The sequence below is a fragment of the Jaculus jaculus genome, chromosome 1 (genome assembly GCF_020740685.1).
Source record: "Jaculus jaculus isolate mJacJac1 chromosome 1, mJacJac1.mat.Y.cur, whole genome shotgun sequence".
Classification (NCBI taxonomy): domain Eukaryota; kingdom Metazoa; phylum Chordata; class Mammalia; order Rodentia; family Dipodidae; genus Jaculus; species Jaculus jaculus.
Genome location: NC_059102.1, coordinates 29,435,424 through 29,456,741, shown reverse-complemented (window position 1 = coordinate 29,456,741; position 21,318 = coordinate 29,435,424). Strand labels below are relative to the sequence as shown.

The window sequence follows — 21,318 nt, the reverse complement described above, 5'->3', positions numbered from 1 at the left end:
AAATGCACCAGTGAATTGGGATAGGATAAAGAGAAATACAAACCTTCAAGAAATTTGTAGATTCTGGATCTGGGTACAGATGACTCATCCTAAACTATCCATTCTTTAGAAAGGTTCCAAAGTAGACAGTTTGGACTCACCCTATGCTCTTCAGTAGCCTTGACCTTGTTGGAACTTAGAAACCAAAGTTTTAACCTAAAGTCTACTTTGGATCTGAATGACTTCTGCAGGTTCATCTGTATGCCAGAGCTGCCAGGTAACCCCTACAAAGGTCACAGTGTGTGAAAACAGACAGAGGGCCTACGGTCCATTCAGCCACAATTCTTACGCTGATGAAGGACATGCACTACAATGGGGACGCTCCAAGAAGTAGCAGTTGGCATCTCACTAATATTTATGGTTCTCTCAGGAGGTGAGAGTGTTATATGAGAAAAAGCCTGACAGATGGTTTCAATCCATCTTCTGTTGTCTTGAAATTCACTCATGAGCCATGAAAATCCCATATTGGCAAAGCTTTGCTTTCATGTCTAGTAGCTTGTATGCATTGCCTGGCCATCTCTAAATTCTATGCCCCAATAAACTACTTCTACTGAAAATTAATGATTATCTTGGCACGATCAAAAAAATATTAATTGTTCTTCAAGCATCCATGTAGCTGAAGATACTTCTTTTAGAAATATTACCTTCCACTTCACATTTTCTGTCACATGTTCCTATTATCTCTATATAGATGTGGCCTCACTAACAGATTTTGTGTCTCACATAGTCCATGTGGATGAGTCTGAACTGTCTGTAGTACTTGTCAATAAACACCCTGCTAAAAGCCATGGCATCCTTTGTGCTAACCACAAAGATAACCTAACATCCTGGATTGTCCTTCATTTTAGGACACTTTTACAGTGTCCTACTTTTTAGACATTTTTCTGTAAACACTTTTATTATTATATCTCATGCTTATTTTCTCATTTCATTTACTAAATAGAAACCATGAGAGAAAGATACATATCATTAGTTAGTTCCATATTTATAAGAAAGTATCTCCCAAAATCCAAGAGATTAGTGATAATTCATAAAGGGTAATAATAAATGACTGAGTTGAAAAGTAAGTTACAAGCACCCAGATACCAACACCTTCCACCCTTTTCCCATTATCACTATTTCATTTTCTTTAGTTCAGGGTATTATCAAAAGGAAGAGGCTAGAATCTACCTTGGTAAGATTTCATTCGAATAATTGACCTGAGAATTCCCACTTGTAAAAATGGGAATAGGGGCTGGAGAGGTGGCTTAATGGTTAAGCACTTGCCTGTGAAGCCTCAATACCCCAGGACCTATGTAAGCCAGATGCACAAGGTGGCACATGCATCTAGAGTTCATTTGCAGTGGCTGGAGGCCCTGGTGCACCCAGTTCTCTCTGTCTGCTTCTTTCTCTCGCTATCTGTTGCTCTCAAACAAATAAATAACTAAAAATAGACAAAAAATAAAAACTAAATTAAAATGGGAATAGGCTATGTGATCTACAATCTAAACAGAAAGCATATGCATGAGAAGACTATCTATGGCCGACTTCTGGTAATATAAAATTGATCTCCCACCTTTTACAGTACCATTTGTACCCATTATCCACAAAACAAAGCCATTTTTAAAAGGCAAATGGAGGGAGGGTTTTGATAACAAGTTTTCATATTTATGTCCATGATTCCTTGAGTAGTTCTGTGTGTGTGAGAGAGAGAGAGGCCATTATCAGTAATACTAAAAGTGGACTTTCTAAACTGCAGGTATTTTTTCATTACTTAAGAGTATTCACATTTTCCCAGATGTTGGTCTCCAAGATGACAGCTTGAAGCCAAATCAGTCTGAATTTTTTCTATACTTATCCCCCCACACATACACATACACTTTAGGGGGGGCATGACAACAAACTCTTATCTTAAGAAAGTTGGCAGGCATTGTGATTTGAATGCTAAGTGACCTCATAGGCTCATGTATTTGAAAACTCAATCCCTATCTGGTAGTACTGTTAATGAAGGTTGTAGAACCCCTGGCGGAGGGGGGATGGAGGGGAGTCTTTCTGGAGAAAGTGGATCGTTGTGTGTGAATTTTGAGATTTTATAGGCTGCCCAGACTTCTTCCTACTTCCTGACTATGCATGTGTGTAAGCAGCTGGCTCCTCACTGCCAACCTTTCCCTGCCATGATGAAAAACACCTCCTTAAACTGTAAGCCAAAAGAAACCCATTCTTTCCTTAAACTGCTCTTGCTATGCCTGTGGCCACAGCAACTTAGAAAGTAAGTAGTACAGAATTTTTCCTCTCATTAAGTGATGAGAGTCACAACACAAGACTCAAACTTGGAGCCATTCATGGTGAAATTCTGGAACAACGCACTTAGATAGTGCGGTCCCTACATGTGGTATCCTCCAGGAAATCCTGGTGTCTGAAGGGGAGGAGATGAGTTTCAGTCCTTGGTCAGGTATGATCAGGTGGCCATATATCAACCACCACTACAGTCTGTCTTCATAAGACTTTACCCCATATTCAACAGGGGGAAATCCTCTTTGCCTGTACTTCTTCCTGAACTGGTAACATACAATGAGGCATGGACTGTGTGTCTGCTGTAGAGCTGATGCTCCTTCCACACTGTTTCACAGTTAATATCATGATCTCAGTTCAGTGGGTGGTACTAATTTCTTTATCTTCCAGAAGAGGATAATGGAAAGGTTAAATTATTTATCCAAACTCACTAAACTATCAAGGGCTAGAAGCCAGATTAACAATCATCCTGAGCTACCATCAGATATTCTCTATTGCTTAAAAATCAGGGGACAAATTCTTAAACATATGTGTAACTGGAAACTGAGCCGTTGTGCTATTTGTGAATAAATGTGGTTGGTCAGATTCAGACATACTGATTCTTTTTCTAGCCATCTGTGTGCTCCAGAAACAGATACTTTCCATTCTTTTCTGGGTCATCAGATTTATCTGTATTAGTGACATTTTCAATAAGCAATAAATTTGACTGGCAGGGTTGATAAAGGTGGTGGTTACTTCATTGGTACCTTTTGGCTAGTGAGTTCACTGACAAGCACAGTATACACCCCTCTCCCCCAACACACACAAAGAGGGAGAAAACAATATTGGTTTCTTTGTCCCCTCTTATCCAGAATCTATTCTCAGTAAAGCTATTTTGAGGCTATTTTGTTTGGGTACCAATAAAAGATTTTATGCACAAATCTGTTTCCAAGGAGGTCCAGCCTCAATGCGATACACTGAGTTAGGTTATAGACTCACTCTTTCTAGACACAGGGAGATAAAACTGAATATTATACTAATATCACAGGCTATAAAATGAACAAACAGCAGTTAGACAAACACTAAACTCAAAGTCAGACAGTCTAGCATAGGAGACAACTTATTGACAGGATCCCATGTTGTTCCAAATGCTATATGACAGTTTGATTTACATGTGTAGGGTGGGGACTTGGCAAAACAGTTCCATAAATGAGCTCAAGTTGGATGTTAACATGTCCTTCCAAGAAGCCTCCAGGGTCATCTTGGTATGCATATAGCCATTGTTGTAACTTATTGACGAGGTGTATGTATGGCTGTTTGTTTGACTCATTTCCTTGGAGGCTAAGTCTTTCTATGCTTCCCAGGTTGGCCTCAAACTCCAGGGATCAAGCAGCTCTCCTGCCTCAGTCTCTTGAGTAGCTAAAACTATAGACATGTATCTTGTTGATTTTGTGGCCCAATATACCTAAAACCATGTCTTTGTTCTTACAGAGAACTGTGATCTTTGAAGGAATTATGTGGGTGGAGAAGGAGAGACAGGCCTAACAACATCAAGATTTATTTTGAATAATCTGAATAGAATTAATGAGCAAAGAAATTGGAAAAGTTAATTGTGCATCCTAACAGCTCAGCTATTCCTTTTGCTTTGTCAAGGAGAAGGAAACAATGTGAGCCGTGTGAGAGGCAGCTGAGGTATGCCTATAAAGGTGGTCCTTTTTCCTCACTTAGAAAGATTATTCACACCGTATTGGACCCAGCTCAATCCTCTAACTGGAAAAGCTTCTAAATATCATTTCCTATGAAGACTGCAGTTCTTGTATAAGCCAGATTTATTTCCATTATAGTCCTTCTTATCCACAAATTCCGATAGCAGCTCCATTCACTTCTGTGCAACAATAGAACATTGATTTCTCAGGACTGAGTAATTGACAGGAGCCTCACATAGAAAGATCTGCCTTGTTGGTGGGCACCCTGCCTGGGAAATTGCAAGTTGAGTGACATGGGATCCATTCCTCTCTACAGAGCGGCTTAGAAACCTCACTTAATGCAAGGATAGACATAAGCTTTCAAAGCCAGATAAACTTAGGTTCATATTCCAGCTCCCCTATTCACCTGCTGCGTAATTTTGAGTACTTTTTGTAACTTCCTTATGTCACTTTCCTTCCTGGGCATTAAACAGAATGCCAAGATGTACAGAAGACTAGTATGTGGCATACTCAATACTCAAAACATGCTATCTGGGCTAGAGGGATGGCTTCATGGTTAAGGTGCTTACCTGTGAAGCCTAAAGACTCATGTTTGACTCTCCACATCACATGTAAACCAGACTCACAAGGTGATATAAGCACATAAAGTTACACATGCACACAAGATGACACATGCATCTGGAGTTCAATTGAGTGGCTGGAGGCCCTAGCAGGCCAATTTCCCCCCCGCCTCTCTCTTGCTCTTTCTCTCATAAAAAAGTCACATTAAGTATACAGCAATTTAATTCCTGTAGATTTACCCTCAGGGGGAAAAACCAAACATGTTATACGCTATTATTATCATAACCTAGTAGGTTGCTAGTGTTATTAAGAATAACATTAATTATTATTGTAGATACTAAATAATATCATCATGAAAGTTAATAACTTAACATAAAATTGCTGCTGTTCTTCTCAGATTTTCTGTCTGCCTACAAGTTATAGAGATTATAGTTTTGTTTTGTTTTGTTTTGTTTTCCTGCCAGTGGCAGAAATAAGCTTATAGCCAGGAGACAGAACATAACTCAAGATCTTTGATTTCATTTTTGGTGTGCAAATTTATACTCTGTCCTTCAGGATAAGCCATCATCTAGAAATAGGATGAATGGGGAAAAAAAAATAAAGAATATGTCAGGTTAGGCTTGGTGATGGCACAAGCAGGAACAAGTCAAAAGGACAGATGTGTTTAATGGCTAGCACATTTATCCAAAGAAATCATTTTCACTGGCCAGGCGCCCAATTAAACCTGTAAAATGGAAATCCAGAAAATCAGATTAACGAGCCAGTCATTAGCAAGGAAAAGACCCAGCTAATTCTGTGTTTAGCATGACGGATAGGGTCCAGAGCAAATAATTGGATGACATTCATCAAATGTAAAATAAAAGGTGTCACTGAAAGAGAGAGTGGCAATAATCTCGGGATTTACAGTGCCAGCAAATTTGCTTCTAAGGAAGAGGAAAGTTCATCAAAATAGATTAATAGCCACTAAACTTTATTTCTTCCTATGTGGTAGCCAGAGAACCACACAAATAATTGTGGAGAGGCAGTAAATGCATCAGCTGGGTCTCTCCCTAGCACTGTGGTGACTCCTACGTTGGGAGAGAGGGCGTTTAGGCTTCTGATGGGAAATAAAATCCTTTGTTCACCTAGAGCTGGGATGGAATGGACACCCATTCAGGACATCCATGGTTTAGTCTTGAAACAAGGGAGAAGACCAGATTCAAGGTCCTGTGGTTAAGCAGATTGATCCTAATGATCCATTATGCAGTTAGTCAATAAATATTGACTTTCTGCTTAGTACCCCACTGTGTAGGGACGTGATCATTCCTGGTGAAGAGGTTGAGCATAGTCAGGGGTAAGTAAGTCCACCCAAATCTCCTCCCACCTATTCACCATCTTCTGGATTCCTGGATGTAGCAATGAAAGTCTGTAATGTTGGGTAAGTTGGTTAATTTCTCTTTGCTTCAATTAACTCATTGGTAAAGTCAGAATATATGAATTCAAATGAGATGTTGTATCACAGCATCTTCCCAGGTGTAAACTCTCACTTCCTGTTGGCTGTTATTTCTCTTGTTTTTGCTAAAAAACCTTGTTTTTAAGAAATGATATCAATGCTATAATAGGGATGCAAAAAAAAACATACAAATATGTACATGTCAATTGGAGAGCTTTATAAGTGTGTTTGTAAAAAAGTATTAGAATCACAGAAATTCATTATATTGATATAATGAGATGACTCAGACAGATGGAAGACTCCCTAGGCACCTAGAAGAGTGCAGGTTTAGAAACAGACTGACTAATCTGAGGCAAGTCATTTAATACCTTATAGACTCTGCAAAATTGTCATGAGACAGTTGCCACCAGATAATTTATATGAGCTAAGGGTGTTTCTGGAGTCTCAAGCAGTTTCTTGTATTACAATAAAATACCAAAGCTTTGTTGTTAATAAACAATGGAAATTTCTGTTAAACTGGAGACTGAAAAGTCCATGGTCAAGGCACAGAGAGATTAATTGACTGGAGAGGGTCTTGTCTTTTGTCTTCAAGATAGCACCTTCAACACTATTCTCACAAGGCAGAAGAGGAAGAAGGGACTAGGTAGTTCCTTTCAACCCTTTTATAAAACACTCCTCACTTCATGAGGAAATAGCCCTCCTTACTCAATCATCTCCTGAGAAGTTACACCCTTTTCAACATGAATTCTTGAAGGCAATACAGAGATTAAACCCTATCACTCATTTCTTTTGTCACAAATAACATATAACTAATGCCATCCCAATAGCCGTAAAGTTCTAAGTTGTGCTAACATAAACTTTAAAGCTGAAACCAAAAGGCTCATCTAAATATTATCTAAATAATAGGTGAATGCAATTCAAGATATGATTCATCCTCAGGAAAGATGTCCAACTGACAGTTCTTGAAATCAAGCTAGTTATATGATTATTACATTCAAGGTTAGATGGGCAAAAACAATGAAAAGGAAACAAGAACAGAGAAATAGATCCCAAGCAGCCGAAAACACAGCAAAGCTGATATCAATTTTGAAGATTGAACATAATCTTTTTTGATTGCATGGCCTGTCTTCCAAACATGCTGATGATGGAGTTGCATCCCCAAGGTAGACTCCATAGGATCCCACCCAAGAGCTCCTCTATGTTCAACCCACACTGAAGCTCTTATGGCCTGAGGTCCAGCACCTGTTATTTCCCAGACTAGAGATCCACATTGATAGTTGTATTGTCCTAAGGTTAAGAATCAGACCCAAACCCATAGTTCTGCTAGGAACTGCTTTAGTTGAGCCTGTCTGTACTCGCTCCATTCCCACAGTTCTTCTGGGCATTGTCCTAATGAGGATTCTCTGATGTCAGCCCATTTCCATAGCAATTCTCTGTCTAGGTTCCAGCACCCTTCAGGTCATACTTTGAAATGGAGTAGAAGCAGTCCACAGCCCTGTACTGTGTGCACCTGCAGAGTTAGCACCGCATGAGTGCTTTCCAAGTTTACTCTTTGCGCTACCAGAACAGTTGCCTGGGTGACACATGAGTCCCCCAACATGGTCATCAAGGGTGTCCTGCCTCAGAATTTGGGGAGCAGAGTCTGAAGAGGTGCAGGCAGTGAGCCCCACATTCTATCCTTGATACCATTCTGCCTTCATTGGTCTGGCACCGTGGACCTATGGTGGGAATGGTAACATTGGAGATCTCCCATATGCCTTTGGAGCCATCCTTACATTGTCTTAACAGACACTGTTGGGCTTCCTTCTGTTCATAGGAATGTTCTTTGAAAATGTTCCCTAAGCCATGCCATTGATGTTCTATTCCAAACACATTCTTTAATTTTTAACATTCTTGGCTGATAAATTCTCCAGATCTTTAAGTGCTGCTTCCATTTGGATAAATTACCTAGAATTAGTTCAACTTGTCTTACATCCAACTATAAGTAGTCAAGAGAAGCCACGGCACACCACAGCACCTTTAGGTTCTGTCTTCTACAAAGCATTAGAACACTGATTCAGTTTATCTGAGTCTTTGACGCTGACTCATCCTCCTGTTTGCAACATCTCGTCCCTGATTTCCATCTCAGATTCAATCTGCACCTCCTTCTCTGTCCCTATTTCTGCTAGCATTCTGATCAAAGTCACTTGTATATTCTATAAGAAGATCGAAGCTCCCTCTAGAGACCTTCTTCTGAGCTTTCACCTCAATCACCTTTAGTACTCTGTTCATTGAAGTACAGGCTAGTTTTTTTTTGTTGTTTTTTTTTTTAAGCATTCATTTCAAAATTACTCCAGCTTCTATCCATTACTGTAGTTCTAAGGCCACGTCAACATATTTTGGTAAGCAACATCTCATTTCCCACTACCAATTTCTGTTCTCTCAGTCTGTCTCTTCTGCTGTAACCAAAACAACTTAGACTGAGTAATTTGCAAACAATGATGCATCAAGTTCTCACAGTTCTCACAGAGGCTGGAAGTCTGAACCAGGCAGGGCAGGTTCAGTGTCTCTGCTGCCGAGATGGTGCGTAGATCACTGTGCATCACATAGCGGAAGGGATAGAAAGACCAAATGAGGCTGAGATAGTTATCTATAGCCCTTTTATGAAGCAACGATCCCCCTTTGCAAAGACCAAATATTTATGGCTTAATTTTTACCTGCTTAAAAAATTAAATCTTAATAATATTGCACTGGTGATTTTACTTCAGCAGTATCTTTGGAGGATTCAAACCATAATGGCAACCCTGTCTAGGAATGAAGGAGGTCACACTGTAATTGTAGCACAAATTATATATATGATTTTCTGTATGTTGTATCTGTGTACATATACATGAATATGTTTGTCACAAGGGTAAATGTAAATGGGTAAGTGAAAGGGTAAAGTTCAAAACTGGTTGATGGGAGAGATCACAGTAAAATGGTTACACCTAAAAATCCTTCCATGAACTCATGAGACTTACACTGAAATGTGAGCATCAGCTGTATTTTAACAGACACAGAGAATGACATGGTCCAGATGAAGAAAGAGACGCAAGAGCTATCTCGATATCCCTGGGCATTTCTATAATAACAGAAGTACTTGGAAAACCTCTAGGCTCTTTGGTCTTCCTGTGGCCCCTTCCTGTTTTTGAGCATCCCATTGTACATGTGAACACAAACTCAACATTCATTACTCAAGCATGAACAGGTAGTGTATGAGCTTGTGAGTGAGTCTGTGCTTGTACACGGTACTAGTAGACATGTCTGTTATTTTCCTTTGGCCCTCAGTGACTAGAAACCCACACACTGCCAGTCTTGACTGGTGGTATGCAGTACTGCCCTTTTCAGTGGTAGCTGAGGTCTTCTAGGAAAGAGCTTCTAATTGATGAGCTCTGACTGGCATTCAGGTTGGGATTTCTCCGATGCTGGTTTACTTACTCACTCAAGGACATGCTTAGTGTGGTTCTATAGAGAACTGGATTTCAAGCATATTATATTAGAGGTGAATGAACAGAGGATAGTAGACTTAAAAACATGTTACCATGGATACAGAGTTTTCATTGAGGGAGATAAAAATATCTTACAATAAAATAGAGAATTGGACAATATTGGGAATATACTGTTTTATTAAATTATGAAATCACTTAGGCTTACTTCACCTTGATAAAAACAAATAGACAAAAACCTTTACCATTAATATAAACACAAAACTCAAAAAATTCATCTGAGGAGCACAGAGGAAACAGCTTTATGTACAAATGGCTGTTAAAGGTCTAGTACGCTTTCAAATTGTGGTCCACTGACCAGCAGAAAACATCTAGCAACTTATTAGAATAGAAATTTCCTAGACTGTAGCCAAGTTCTATGGAATCAGACATGGGGTCCAGAAGTCTAGTTTTAATAAGCTTTGCAGGTAATTCTTTTGCGTGCTAAAACATAAAATTATTGACTGAATTTTCTCACTGGCAGGTGCTGATTTTATAATTAAAAATAAAACTAAATGAAATCAATACATACACAGGGTCATACAAAGTCCAAGGGTGGCTGTGTCTTCAGGTTTAAGTTTATACGTTTTATCTGATTCTATACACTTAAGGCTTATTTAAAAAGGAATAAAGAATACTCTGAAACTTACTGATCATGTCAACCTCAGACAGATTAGATTCACATGTGTCTTAGCAAGAAAAAAAAAAATCCCTGGGATGCAGGAATAATTCTTATTAGAAAATAGAGACTTAGAATAGGTGTAGGTCTGAGGGAGAAAGCCAATCTCTTCATCAACAACCTAAGCTTTCATGGCAAACTTTTCACAAGGCTCTGATTCATGCTGATTTGGACATCTGCTCTACCTGGCAGCTTTGGCATCTTCCAATTTGTGTGGAGCAGGGTATAGCAGCCATGGGAGAGGACATCTCTCAGAGGGAGGAGTGATGGGTGGCTTTCAATGGAGATGTTACACCCCTCTGCTCCCAGCAGTTGCCATGGATGGGAGCCAGGTTTGGACAGATCAAGAGGACTGGCTGATCTCCAGCATGTGCTTGGGCTTGGGGAGAATGGAGCATGTGCCTCCAGTAATTGCCTCCAGAGTGGGCTGGTTGCTATTGTCATCTGCTATTTTCTCTGAACAGGCCATGTTGTCTTCTCCTGTGAATATTAATTTCCCCTGAGTTGGGATAATTGGGATGAGAACAGCCCTCTGCAAAACTGTGCCATGTTGGCAAGATGTTTCAGCAAACTCAGGCCAGGGGACCATTTCTTGAAGTGAATTCCAAGTCATCTAATGAAGAACCCATCCTTCCTTTTCGAAGTGAAGTCACATGGCTCATTTCTGATGCTTCTAGCTATGAGCTAGCAGATATGGGAATCAAACTTAAGTAAACAAATAACATACTTTTTAAAAATAAAATAAATAATACAGGAGGGAAATAGCCATCAGGTGTGTTCCATATGTGGAGCACAGTGACCATGTACAGTTCACACTGAGAAAAATGGGAATGTGGGAGGATTGTTGCAATCATGCATTTGCTGTCTGCACACCATGGAATGAGACCCAATGAGGATGGATGGGAATCCCTGAAAGGCAATTCCAAACCGACTTTGGCTGCTGATGGAGAGGCTAGTACCTCGTAACCTGTACCATGATCTGTGACTGCCTTCTGATCTCTTGTGTGTCCTCCATGATCCAGGTAACAGCAGGTGGAAGAGCCAGCTACTACGTGTCCTATCGAAGAGAAGCCTTTGCTCAGATCAAGCTGCCCAAGTACTCCTTACCAAAGGTACTGTGTGCACTGTCCGCTGTCCTCTGTCATGTTGGAGAGACTTCTTCATCTACTGCAGGGAGGTCTAGTGTCTGTGCTAGAGGGAACAATAGGATTCAGCCTGGCACACTCCTGAATGGTTTTGGCCAATGTTGATGTCACTGAACATGGGTACTTTACTCCCCTCTCAGCAGGGTACCAGGCACAAGCTTTGATTTCCGGTGACTCAAACATCAGGTAAGAACTTGGCTTATTTCCCAGAGGATATAAAGAAAGGAGTGCTGGCTTTGAAATGATCTCTTCTGAGGATCCTCCCTTTAGTAAAACAGCCTTACTACCAAGCAGAAGGTCAGGTCCACGCAGTAGCTCAGCTGCAACATGTGTGCATAAAAGTGCACAGATAAGTCTAATGGTTTCCTTGCTTGTCTTTACACTTTAAAGATAACTATAAGCACACTGCCCCTGTTCCTGTCCCTCCTGACATCTTACCATTGCATCTCACCAGAGTGGTAATGTCAAGTGGTGACATTTCAACCCCTCTACTGGAGAATTATCAAGCTTTCTCTGTGGACGCAATTCCTTGTATACATTTGCTTGTAGAGGGAGATGCATCTTACAACGTCAGCTGGGAAAAGGGATGCAGTATAGTAGCATACCTATATGAGTCTGGTGGGAAGCCATCTCCAGTTGGACACAGGTCATTTAATATGACAAAGAGTCTCTGAGCTGATGCTAAGGGACACTGTGAAAGTCTAAATGAGCACAGAAGTGGGAGCATCATGGAGTAAAACAGTGGATGATTTTAAATCCCCTGGTATCTTTGTTCAGTCAGTTATTCATCTACCCACATATTCATTCATTCACTTTTCCATTCCACCATTTTTTTTCCTGCATTATTGTTCCAGGCACTGGACTAACCTCTACAGACAGAGTAGGTAATAGGACACATAGCATCTCTACAGTCTCAATGCCTATAGTCTGGTAGAAAGGAGTGGCACTAATGAGCAGTTGTAGGTGAACAAGTGTGTTGCTCAAGGACAACTTTGGCAATCACAGTAACCAAATGTGTGTAGTGAAGGAGGCCTTCTAGACACAGTGATGCCTGAGATTATACAGGAAGGATAAGGCAGTCATACTTGCAAACCATAGTATAGAGAAAATAATAGAAAATAGAGCCATCTCTTGCTACCTGTGCAGGATTGGTCTCGGGATACCTGGAGACAGTAACACATGCTGCAGATTGAACCTTTCATATCACATGGTGTGGTATTTTTGTGTGGCCCATGCACTTCCTCCTGAATAATTTAAATTATCTCTAGATTACTTATACTACATTGTTTAAAGGATACTGACAAGAAAGACCACACCATGTTTGTTCAGTACAGGCACAGTCCTAAGCACATATTTGATATGATACCAAGCGCCAACTATACATGCAACAGCTACACTGTGAAAAAGAACGTGGTCAGTTTAACAAAGTGGAAAGTGTGCAGCTAGGCTGCAGAGAGTGGCAGAAGGGCCAGTGAGGTCAGCAGAGCCCATATTAATTAGCCTCGGGACCGTGGAACTGATTTCTCATTTTACTTTAACTGTCTATGACTGACTTGCTTTCATGGGACTATTGTATAGGATTATGGTTACAGTATGTGCCCATCAAACACCCCAAACCCAGACACTAAAGCTGTATGCTTGCCTGAGTGGATTAGGAAGGGAAAAACCATAGTTATTCTCTTCTGAAGGAATACTCCACCACCCCCAGTCTGAAAGACTCCATACACTGGCCTGAACACTGCGTGTGTTTCAAGAACTTTCCTAACCATCTCCCAAATACAGGACTTACATTCCCTCTGTGTGTTCAGATTTTATGGAATTTTTACCTTCTGAGGAAAGAGTTCGCTCCTCTGGACACTGTGGCCGCAGGTGGGGATAAGTGAGTCCTGAATTGATTACCAACCAAGAACAGGGCACTAATGATTAGCAATTCCATGACAATTTATTGTAGGGGTGTATCAAGCCATCCGTGTAGCCCCTCTATAAAACTACATCCAGGCAGCCTTCTCATCAATATGAGGCTTCTGTGGAAATAGCTGGATAGCTATCGATCAGTCCCTCTTATTCCCTACTGTTGGCCCAGATTTTCATAATCAAGGCTCAAGAAGTAGGACAGAATGAGTGAGTGGTTTCCTGCCCCTTTTCAAAGTGGAAGTGGCCTTTAAGTGAAGGATTGCTCTTCCAAGCAGCACTGTGGCTGTTATTAGGTGTCTTGCTTAAAAACGAAAGCCTGGAAAAGCTCCATGCCATCACTGCTGTTCCCCTGTGTTCCCACCGATCTACTCAGACATGCACTCCTTAAGCCTGGCTTGTCTCTTACTCGCTGCCCGTGAACTCGAGCCACCTTTAAGTTTGTGCAAGCACCAATCGCTTGCTTACACAGTATAGTGAGGAACAGTTTCAAGTCACTCATCACCACTTCTGAGAATAACTTTACCCAGAGACAGTAACATTGCCTTGCTTCGTTCCATCATCATTCATTTCCTCTGTTTCTTCATTCACTCCATTACTTATTGTATTTTTTTTTCTTTTGAAAGCAATTAGTAGCCAGGTATGTTGGCATTCATCTGTAATCCTAAAACTTGGGGACCAAATCAAGAGGATCAGGAGCTCAAGGCTCAGTGGCATAGTGAAATTGAGGCCAGCCTGGACTACCTTCTTTAAAAAAGGAAGGAAGGAAAGAATGTATATTTTTTCTGCCTCCACTCTATGTAAATGCAGATATTATGATCAGTTCTTCTTATAATAGTTCTTTTATCTAAGGTATGAGTTGCTATTATTTGACAATAATATATTGTTCATTCTATTTTGTATACTGAAAGACAGAAGAGGGTACTGGTTCTTAAAAACCACAATAATAATTTTGACAGTTATATTAACATTTTTATGTTTTGTTTTACAAGGTAGGATTTCACTCTAACCTAGGCTGTCCTGGGTTTCACTATGTAGTCTCAGGATGGCCTCAAACTCACAGTGATCCTCCTACCTCTACCTCCCTAGTGCTGGGATTAAAGCATGCACCACCACACCCAGGTCATATTGACTCTTGTTTTCTTAATTTTTACTTATTTGGTGGGTCACAGCCACACTTCTTAAGAACTCATCTGGAATTCTAATATGTTTTCTCACTTCCCTACATACTCTTTGACCCATTCTAATCTCCCTCTACTCTCTCAACAATATCTCCAGTATTTCATCAAAAATCCTCTAGACATTGTTCCTACTGACTACCTGCAGGCCCAAACTAGTAGACATCTGTATACTTCATCTTCATATGTCACTCTGGGGTATCTGATACAGTGCAAAAATAATAGTGATACAGGGGCTCAGGAGATTGTTCAGCACTTGCAAACAAGTATGAGTATCCTTGTTTGGATCTCCAGATCCCCATATAAAACACTAAATTTGTAATGGGCTTCTGTGATTTTTTAGTGTGCCTACAGCAAGATGGGAGGCAGAGTGGAGAATTTCCTGGATGCTAGTGGATTAGCTAGTTTGGCAAACAGGGAATGATAGCAGGCCCTGCCTCGGGTGAGGTAGAAATAAAGGACCAGCCTGAAAGTTATCCTCTGGACTCCACACTCATGCTATGGCACACACCCATACACACATACATGCACAGACATACACCACATATTTTCAAGATCTGTACTTAATCTTCTGTAGCAGCATTTGATACTGATATCTTTCATTTTAAAATTTTTATTTATTTATTTTCAATCAAAGAGAGACAGGGAGGGAGAGAGAGAGAGGAAGAGAGAAAGAAGTATATGAATATGTGTTTACCAGGGCTTCCAGGCACTTCAAATAAACTCCAGATGCATGCACCACTTTGTGAATGTTGCTTTACTGGGAAATTAAACCCAGGTCACTAGGCTTTGCAGGCAAGTGCCTTAACAGCTGAGCCATCTCTGCAGCCCCTGATGTTTTCCTATATGCCTTTTCTCTGGCTGCTTTGAATTTGTGTGTGTGTGTGGCATAGCATTGTTGTATATGGACGTACATGTGGGCTTACAGCTCCCCATGTGCCTGACTGTGGTGGTGGTGTTGGCGGGGGGGGGCGGGGGATCATTTGCAGTGCCTGAAGTAGGCCATGCCCTGCTCCATCACTCTTCTCATTTTTGTTTGTAGTTACAGTCTCTTACTGATAGCAGAATATGCTGTTTTTCATGAGTCCAGGCAACAACTTGGTCTCTGTTCCTGCTCAAGGGACCTAGATTACAGGTGTGCATAGCCATGCCCTGCTGTTTACATGGTATCTGAGGATTTGAGTTTAGCTGCTTCAAGCCCCCTCAAGTCCTCATGATTGCACAGGAAGCCATCTCTCCACCCATTAAATGTTAATATTATTCAATTCTCCTTTTACTCTACATGCTTACTGGGCAGCGTCAGCCCTCTTTATATATTGGTGATGATTGCATCCATAGCTCCTACCCATATCTTGCTGTTTGACAATTTATCCAATTGCCTATCATAGCACATCCTCTTAAAGAACCAGTTTAACTGATCTAGAACTTAGACCCTAATATCTTCCTTGTATCCACCATATCTCATCCTTCTCTTCTGTTATTTGCATAATTTTGGTATCATCTATGTATCATATGTTTTGAGAGACTTTATGCTCTCTGGAATCTTGCAGTCTAATAAAAGAGAAAGACACCAAACATATAATTGTACAAGTGAAGTTCATCGCTATTCATAACCGTAATGGATGGTATTAAAACAGTAGAGTTTAATAAGTCAGCTATCTAACAAGACAATGTAGATATGCCGTCTCCCATGCCCTACTAATTTTTACCCCTTTACCATCTTACCAATCTGTTTCATAGGGACAGCATAAAAATCTACTTCCTAGGTTTCAGGCCCTCACCTGGTTTATTGTAGGCACCTTTAAAGCGTTTCTCTCTTGCCTGTCATATTGCTTCACTAGAATCCACTCTTCACTGCATGAACAGTCGGGGAACCTGAGCCTCTTCAAATCTCTGTACTCACCAACTCTACCAACACATTTCTCCTTCTTAAACACTTGCGAAAATCTTATAATACTTTCCAGGTAAAAACCATGTGTGCTATACAAGAGCCCCTTGTGATTTAACTCCCTGTGTTCTTACCTCTTTCTGAGGATAACTACATTTGAGCTTTACTAAGATCCACTCATGTTTTCATGTTTCCTTCTTTCTTGACTATCAGCACCTCATTCCAATTACCATATGATCGCCTCTGAAGTAGTCTTTAGGTACCATAGAGAAAGGCCAGAAGAATATGTAATGTCTGTATCATCAGGGCATCTTTTGGGGGTGGGATTTACATTTTCTTACTCTTTATATCTTTATTATGGTGCTTGGCATGTGACAAATACTAACCATATGGGTATGTATATGATAACTAAAGTTTGAGTAGGTTCAGGTTGTAAGAAAATGTTTCAAGAACAGATAAACATTTTTACTATTGTTCAATAACAGGTACTGGTTTTCAAAAATGAAATTTTTTTCCAAATTATTGTTGAAAGAGTACAGGGAAATACTATTGATCATTTTTATGAATGAAAATATATATGCAGTTATGTCTGATGCTTTTCAGATTCCAAGTTAAATAAGGTCTCAGTTTGACGGCACCCTTATTATATTTTACCACTTTTGCTTTCCCTCTTTATCCCCAAATGTCTTTATTCCTGTATTCAGGACCAGCAAGCAAAAAGTGACACATGTTTTGGAACTACAGTGAGGTAGCTGGATTCAAAAAAGTGCTCTATTGTTGTTCAGAACTGTATTGGAAAGTTTTCATTAGTACTGCTTTTATTTGAAGACACATGCTGATTGTTATTCTTTGACCTCTGTTTGGTGACCATTTAGGGAAAGAGTCATGTAGTTCAGAGCTTTTCAAAGGCTGAGATGCATTCAAGTCAGCTAGAAGATGTTTTCACATGTCAAATACAAGGCTTATCGGGCATATTCCCTGTGCTCTTAGGCAGTGGGACCCATTAGTGTGAGTGCTACTGTGATCCCCAGATTAAGCTGGGCATGTGCTGCACACACCTATAATCCAAGCTACTTAACAGGTTTAAGTAGAAGTCTCCTTTGATTCCAGGCATACAGAATGAGCCTGCATGACCCAGTCTCTTCAATAGGAAAACAGAAAAACTCTGATGAAATTCTCTAGACCATTCTGATGTACCCAGAAGTTATATCCTCATTGACACACTGTTTGAAAAGATAGTTTCTTGATTAAGAGAAAGAAGTCTTGGATTTAAATCTTAGTAATGCTTTTTATCAGCCAAGTGACTCTGGAATTTCAAGCACTTCTCAGCTGGTCATCTCAGAATCCTAAACAGTAGAGACTTCCTAATCTCCTATGCTGAAGTCTGAATATCTTCTCATTGGGTGCCACCATCTCAGAATACTATTTACCTAATATGCATTCACAGAAAACTTGATTGCCTCTAATCCTGGTCATGCCTTGGTGTTCTAAGTTGCTTTTCTCCCCTAATTCTTTTACATTAGTTTAGTCAAAATAACTTAGCTCATTCTTTTTATGACCAAAACATCTGGGAAAAAACAGACATTTCTATTACATTTTTAACAGGGTGAGTGAATTTAATCCGTATTTCCTGCAGCTGCTCTTTCCCCTCCTACTGGGTTCTTGGGCATTCATTCCATACCAGCACAATACGATGTCATCACATAGTTTTTAAGAGCAAGTGTTCTTTCCATTTTCAAGCACCTCAGCAGGAAACTGTAATTCTGCAAGATGTGCAAGTACAAATGGGAAAGAGGTCTTCGTCAAGGTGACCTAGAATTCAAGGCCAAAAGCTACTTGACCTCCAGTAAAGGAGCCCATAATTTGTTTTTCTACGTGCACATGCCACAGATATCCAGAGCAAACAAATGTATCCCTTAATGTGAAAGCAGCTGTCCATGGTTCTGACACTGAAATTCTTGCTGCCTCCATTTGCTTAGAGCACTTTCTGGAAAGGTTAGTCTAACAAAGCAAGGGCTAGACTTATCCAGATTACTAATTTGTTGCCTGGGTCCAGTTGCCTAGCATTCTGTTACCAATATTTCCCCCCACAAATATGGATGCGATTCTCCAGTTGCAACCTATTATTTCTTGGCCCAGATATAATTTTATATTTAAGCACTTTTAAAGAAAAACACTTTTGGCAAATGCTTATCAATGCAAATATGGCCTTCTGACAAGTTTAAATTTTTTAGGTAACGACTTGAATTTGTGAATATCTTTGTATGGTGTCTAGGCATACATGCAAACTGTGTTTCTAAATTATCTTGAATCATAAATCACTTTTTTAGGAGTAGCATAAACCAGGATTGAAAACTAAGTAAAGTTTGGAACCGTGAAGATAATGCCAGTGAGTCAGGTGTAGACTGTAAGACCATATGACTCTGCAGTAGTGAGAACTCAGTGGTTTCAATTCCACCTAAGATACTGAAGATTTAGTTATTCCAAACAGGATATGTTTAGCTGACATCTGTAATTACTCACATCACTGATGGGATTAAAAAACAACTATTTAGTTATTCAGACCCTTGTGTATTCAAACCATAACTCTGCTATGTATCTATGTAAGATTACTAGCAATGTAATCTGAAGCACTTTGATAACTACCGTGTGTCTTATCTTCTTCTTTAGTAAAATGGAAAACATTGCACTACATCTGTTGTACAATTATTGTGATATTTAATCAAAAATTATATTTATGCAACTCAGAATAGAGCCCAAATGCTATGTATCTTTATTGATACACAACTGTTTTAATATTTAAGTGAAAAGTTGAAATTCATAGAGAATGATACATTCAGCAGTCATTCAGTTCACATAGCAGTATTATATTGCTACACATAACAATTCCAAAACTTAGTGTGACTACCTTTCAAACAGAGTTTCATTTGTTTTTTGCAGCAGACCCTCCCTTACCTTTTACTTAAATGTCACATAGAACTGCAATGTATGCAAGCCATGCAAGTTGAGCCAGACCTATTTTCCTTCTTGCTACACCTCTTCCTCTGAAAGAGTGCACGAGTTATAACACAACAAAATGTAAAACACAAATGAAGATCAAAAGACAGATATGCCCTGTCTCCTTTGAATATGTGTGTTTCCTTATGGAAGACTATATTCCTCTGTTAGTGCAACACTAAGATATCATAAGAAAAATGAGACTGAATGAATCCCTTGAAGTCCACCAAAGCCCCTCACACCCATCTTGCTGTCACTTAGCAAGAAACAGAAATCATAAGGTTCATAATTTATAGCATTAGACCATCCTATGATTGTCTAGCATTGCCTGTAACTCATGCATTTTCTCAACTATTTCATAAGTTACAGTGATTATTCAGGGTCCTGGTTGAAGGGGGGATATGGTGACCTGCTGCCTTAAAGACTTTTCATCTGATTACAGGACATGCACATCATCAGTACAAATGAGAACCAAGTGTTTGCAGCAGTCCAGGAATGGAACCAGAATGACACGTACAACCTCTACATCTCAGACACCCGTGGGATCTACTTTACTTTGGCCATGGAGAACATTAAGAGTAGCCGAGGTCTGATGGGAAACATCATTATTGAACTGTATGAGGTATGTAGCCAAAATTGGCCCTCCCTGGATCAATTTCTCTTTTTCATGAATCCTAATGGTCCAAACACAAATATTGGTGTCATGTGCTAGGACCCCATCAGTACCACTACACAATTATGATCTCAGGCAAGGGACACAAGTTCTCTGTACTTAAGTTTCAGGAAAATATGAATAAAATACTTGTCTAGTGAGATTATTGTGAGAGAGAAATGATATGTGCAATGCATTTAATGTCCCAGTAAAGCCAGTGTTCTTGTATGTATAAACATGGTTACGTACCAGAATTGAAGACATGTGGCTTAGCTGATGTTTTAAGTAGTCTTCTGAAACTCTATGTTTCTTATGGACTTTGGTAGAAAGAGCAATGCAATTTTACATGCTGGGGTTATTTGTAAAAGTATGTTTATGACCATGTTTTAAAGGAAAAGCAAAACAAATACCACTGTGAAGAAAGCAAGATGCTGCAAGGGGCCAAGATCTGTGCCTGTCTGTGTCTCATATATTGAAATAGATATACCTAAGACCACCAGTTATAATAGATATAATAGTTATAATAGATATACCTATGACCACCAGTTAAAGAAGAATCTCCCTAGAAATCCAAGTGACTCCATACAGGAAGTAGAGAAAACATATAATTTTAGTGACTCGAAGGTATGATGCTTTTTATACCTTTCATGCCAGTGTATGACCTTAGATATAATTGGGTCTTGTGACCACAAGTCTATGATACACAAGGGAAATGTGTTTATCATCCAACAGCAAGCAATGGTAAAGGGTATAGAGAGATGCCTTAACAGTTAAAGTGTTTCTCTGCAAAACCCAACAACCAGGGTTCAGTGTTATGTTTACCTAGAGTTCTTTTACAACAGCTGGATACCCTAGAATCCCCATTCTCTCTCCATCCCCCCTTTCCATTTCATTCCCTTCTCTAACTTTCTGCTTGAAAAGAAATAATTAAAATTAATGAGATGATTAATTTCTTTTTTGTAAGAGCAGTAGTCAATCCTATCCAGGTTATGGTGGGAGGCTGTGTCGTATGTTCAGTTTGGACACTCCAGTGACCTGGGTGAGCTTCCCAGGGAAGATTTTCCTCTTTACAGAGTAGAAGAGAAATTTTGGACATAGGGATCCGATTCTTCTTCATGGAAGTAGACTCTCTTAAATAATGCTTGTCAGAGGTATTTTATCTCTCACTGGTAGCTAGTTCCTAATTAGTTACTAAGAGTGGTAGAAAAGTTTCAGCTATGCTATCAGGCATATAACTGACAGGTGTTAAAAGTTATTCTCTTTAAGGACAAGATCTCACATTGGGAAATAGCCCAGAAACCTTCTATGAGCTTTGAAGGTTAAAAAATTTTAAAATAAACTTTGGTAAACTTACATTCCCATGCCTTTAATAAAATC

General features: G+C 39.7%; 1 protein-coding gene across 1 annotated transcript in view; it reads left to right on the top strand.

The window, feature by feature from the left end:
* Window positions 1–21,318, top strand: part of Sorcs3 (sortilin related VPS10 domain containing receptor 3) — a 642,016-nt gene that overhangs the window by 499,704 nt on the left and 120,994 nt on the right. The window contains exons 8-9 of the mRNA XM_004659366.2: window positions 11,193–11,282; window positions 19,732–19,911. Coding sequence (XP_004659423.2) covers window positions 11,193–11,282; window positions 19,732–19,911 — 270 coding nt within the window. The remainder of the gene's footprint in view (window positions 1–11,192; window positions 11,283–19,731; window positions 19,912–21,318) is intronic.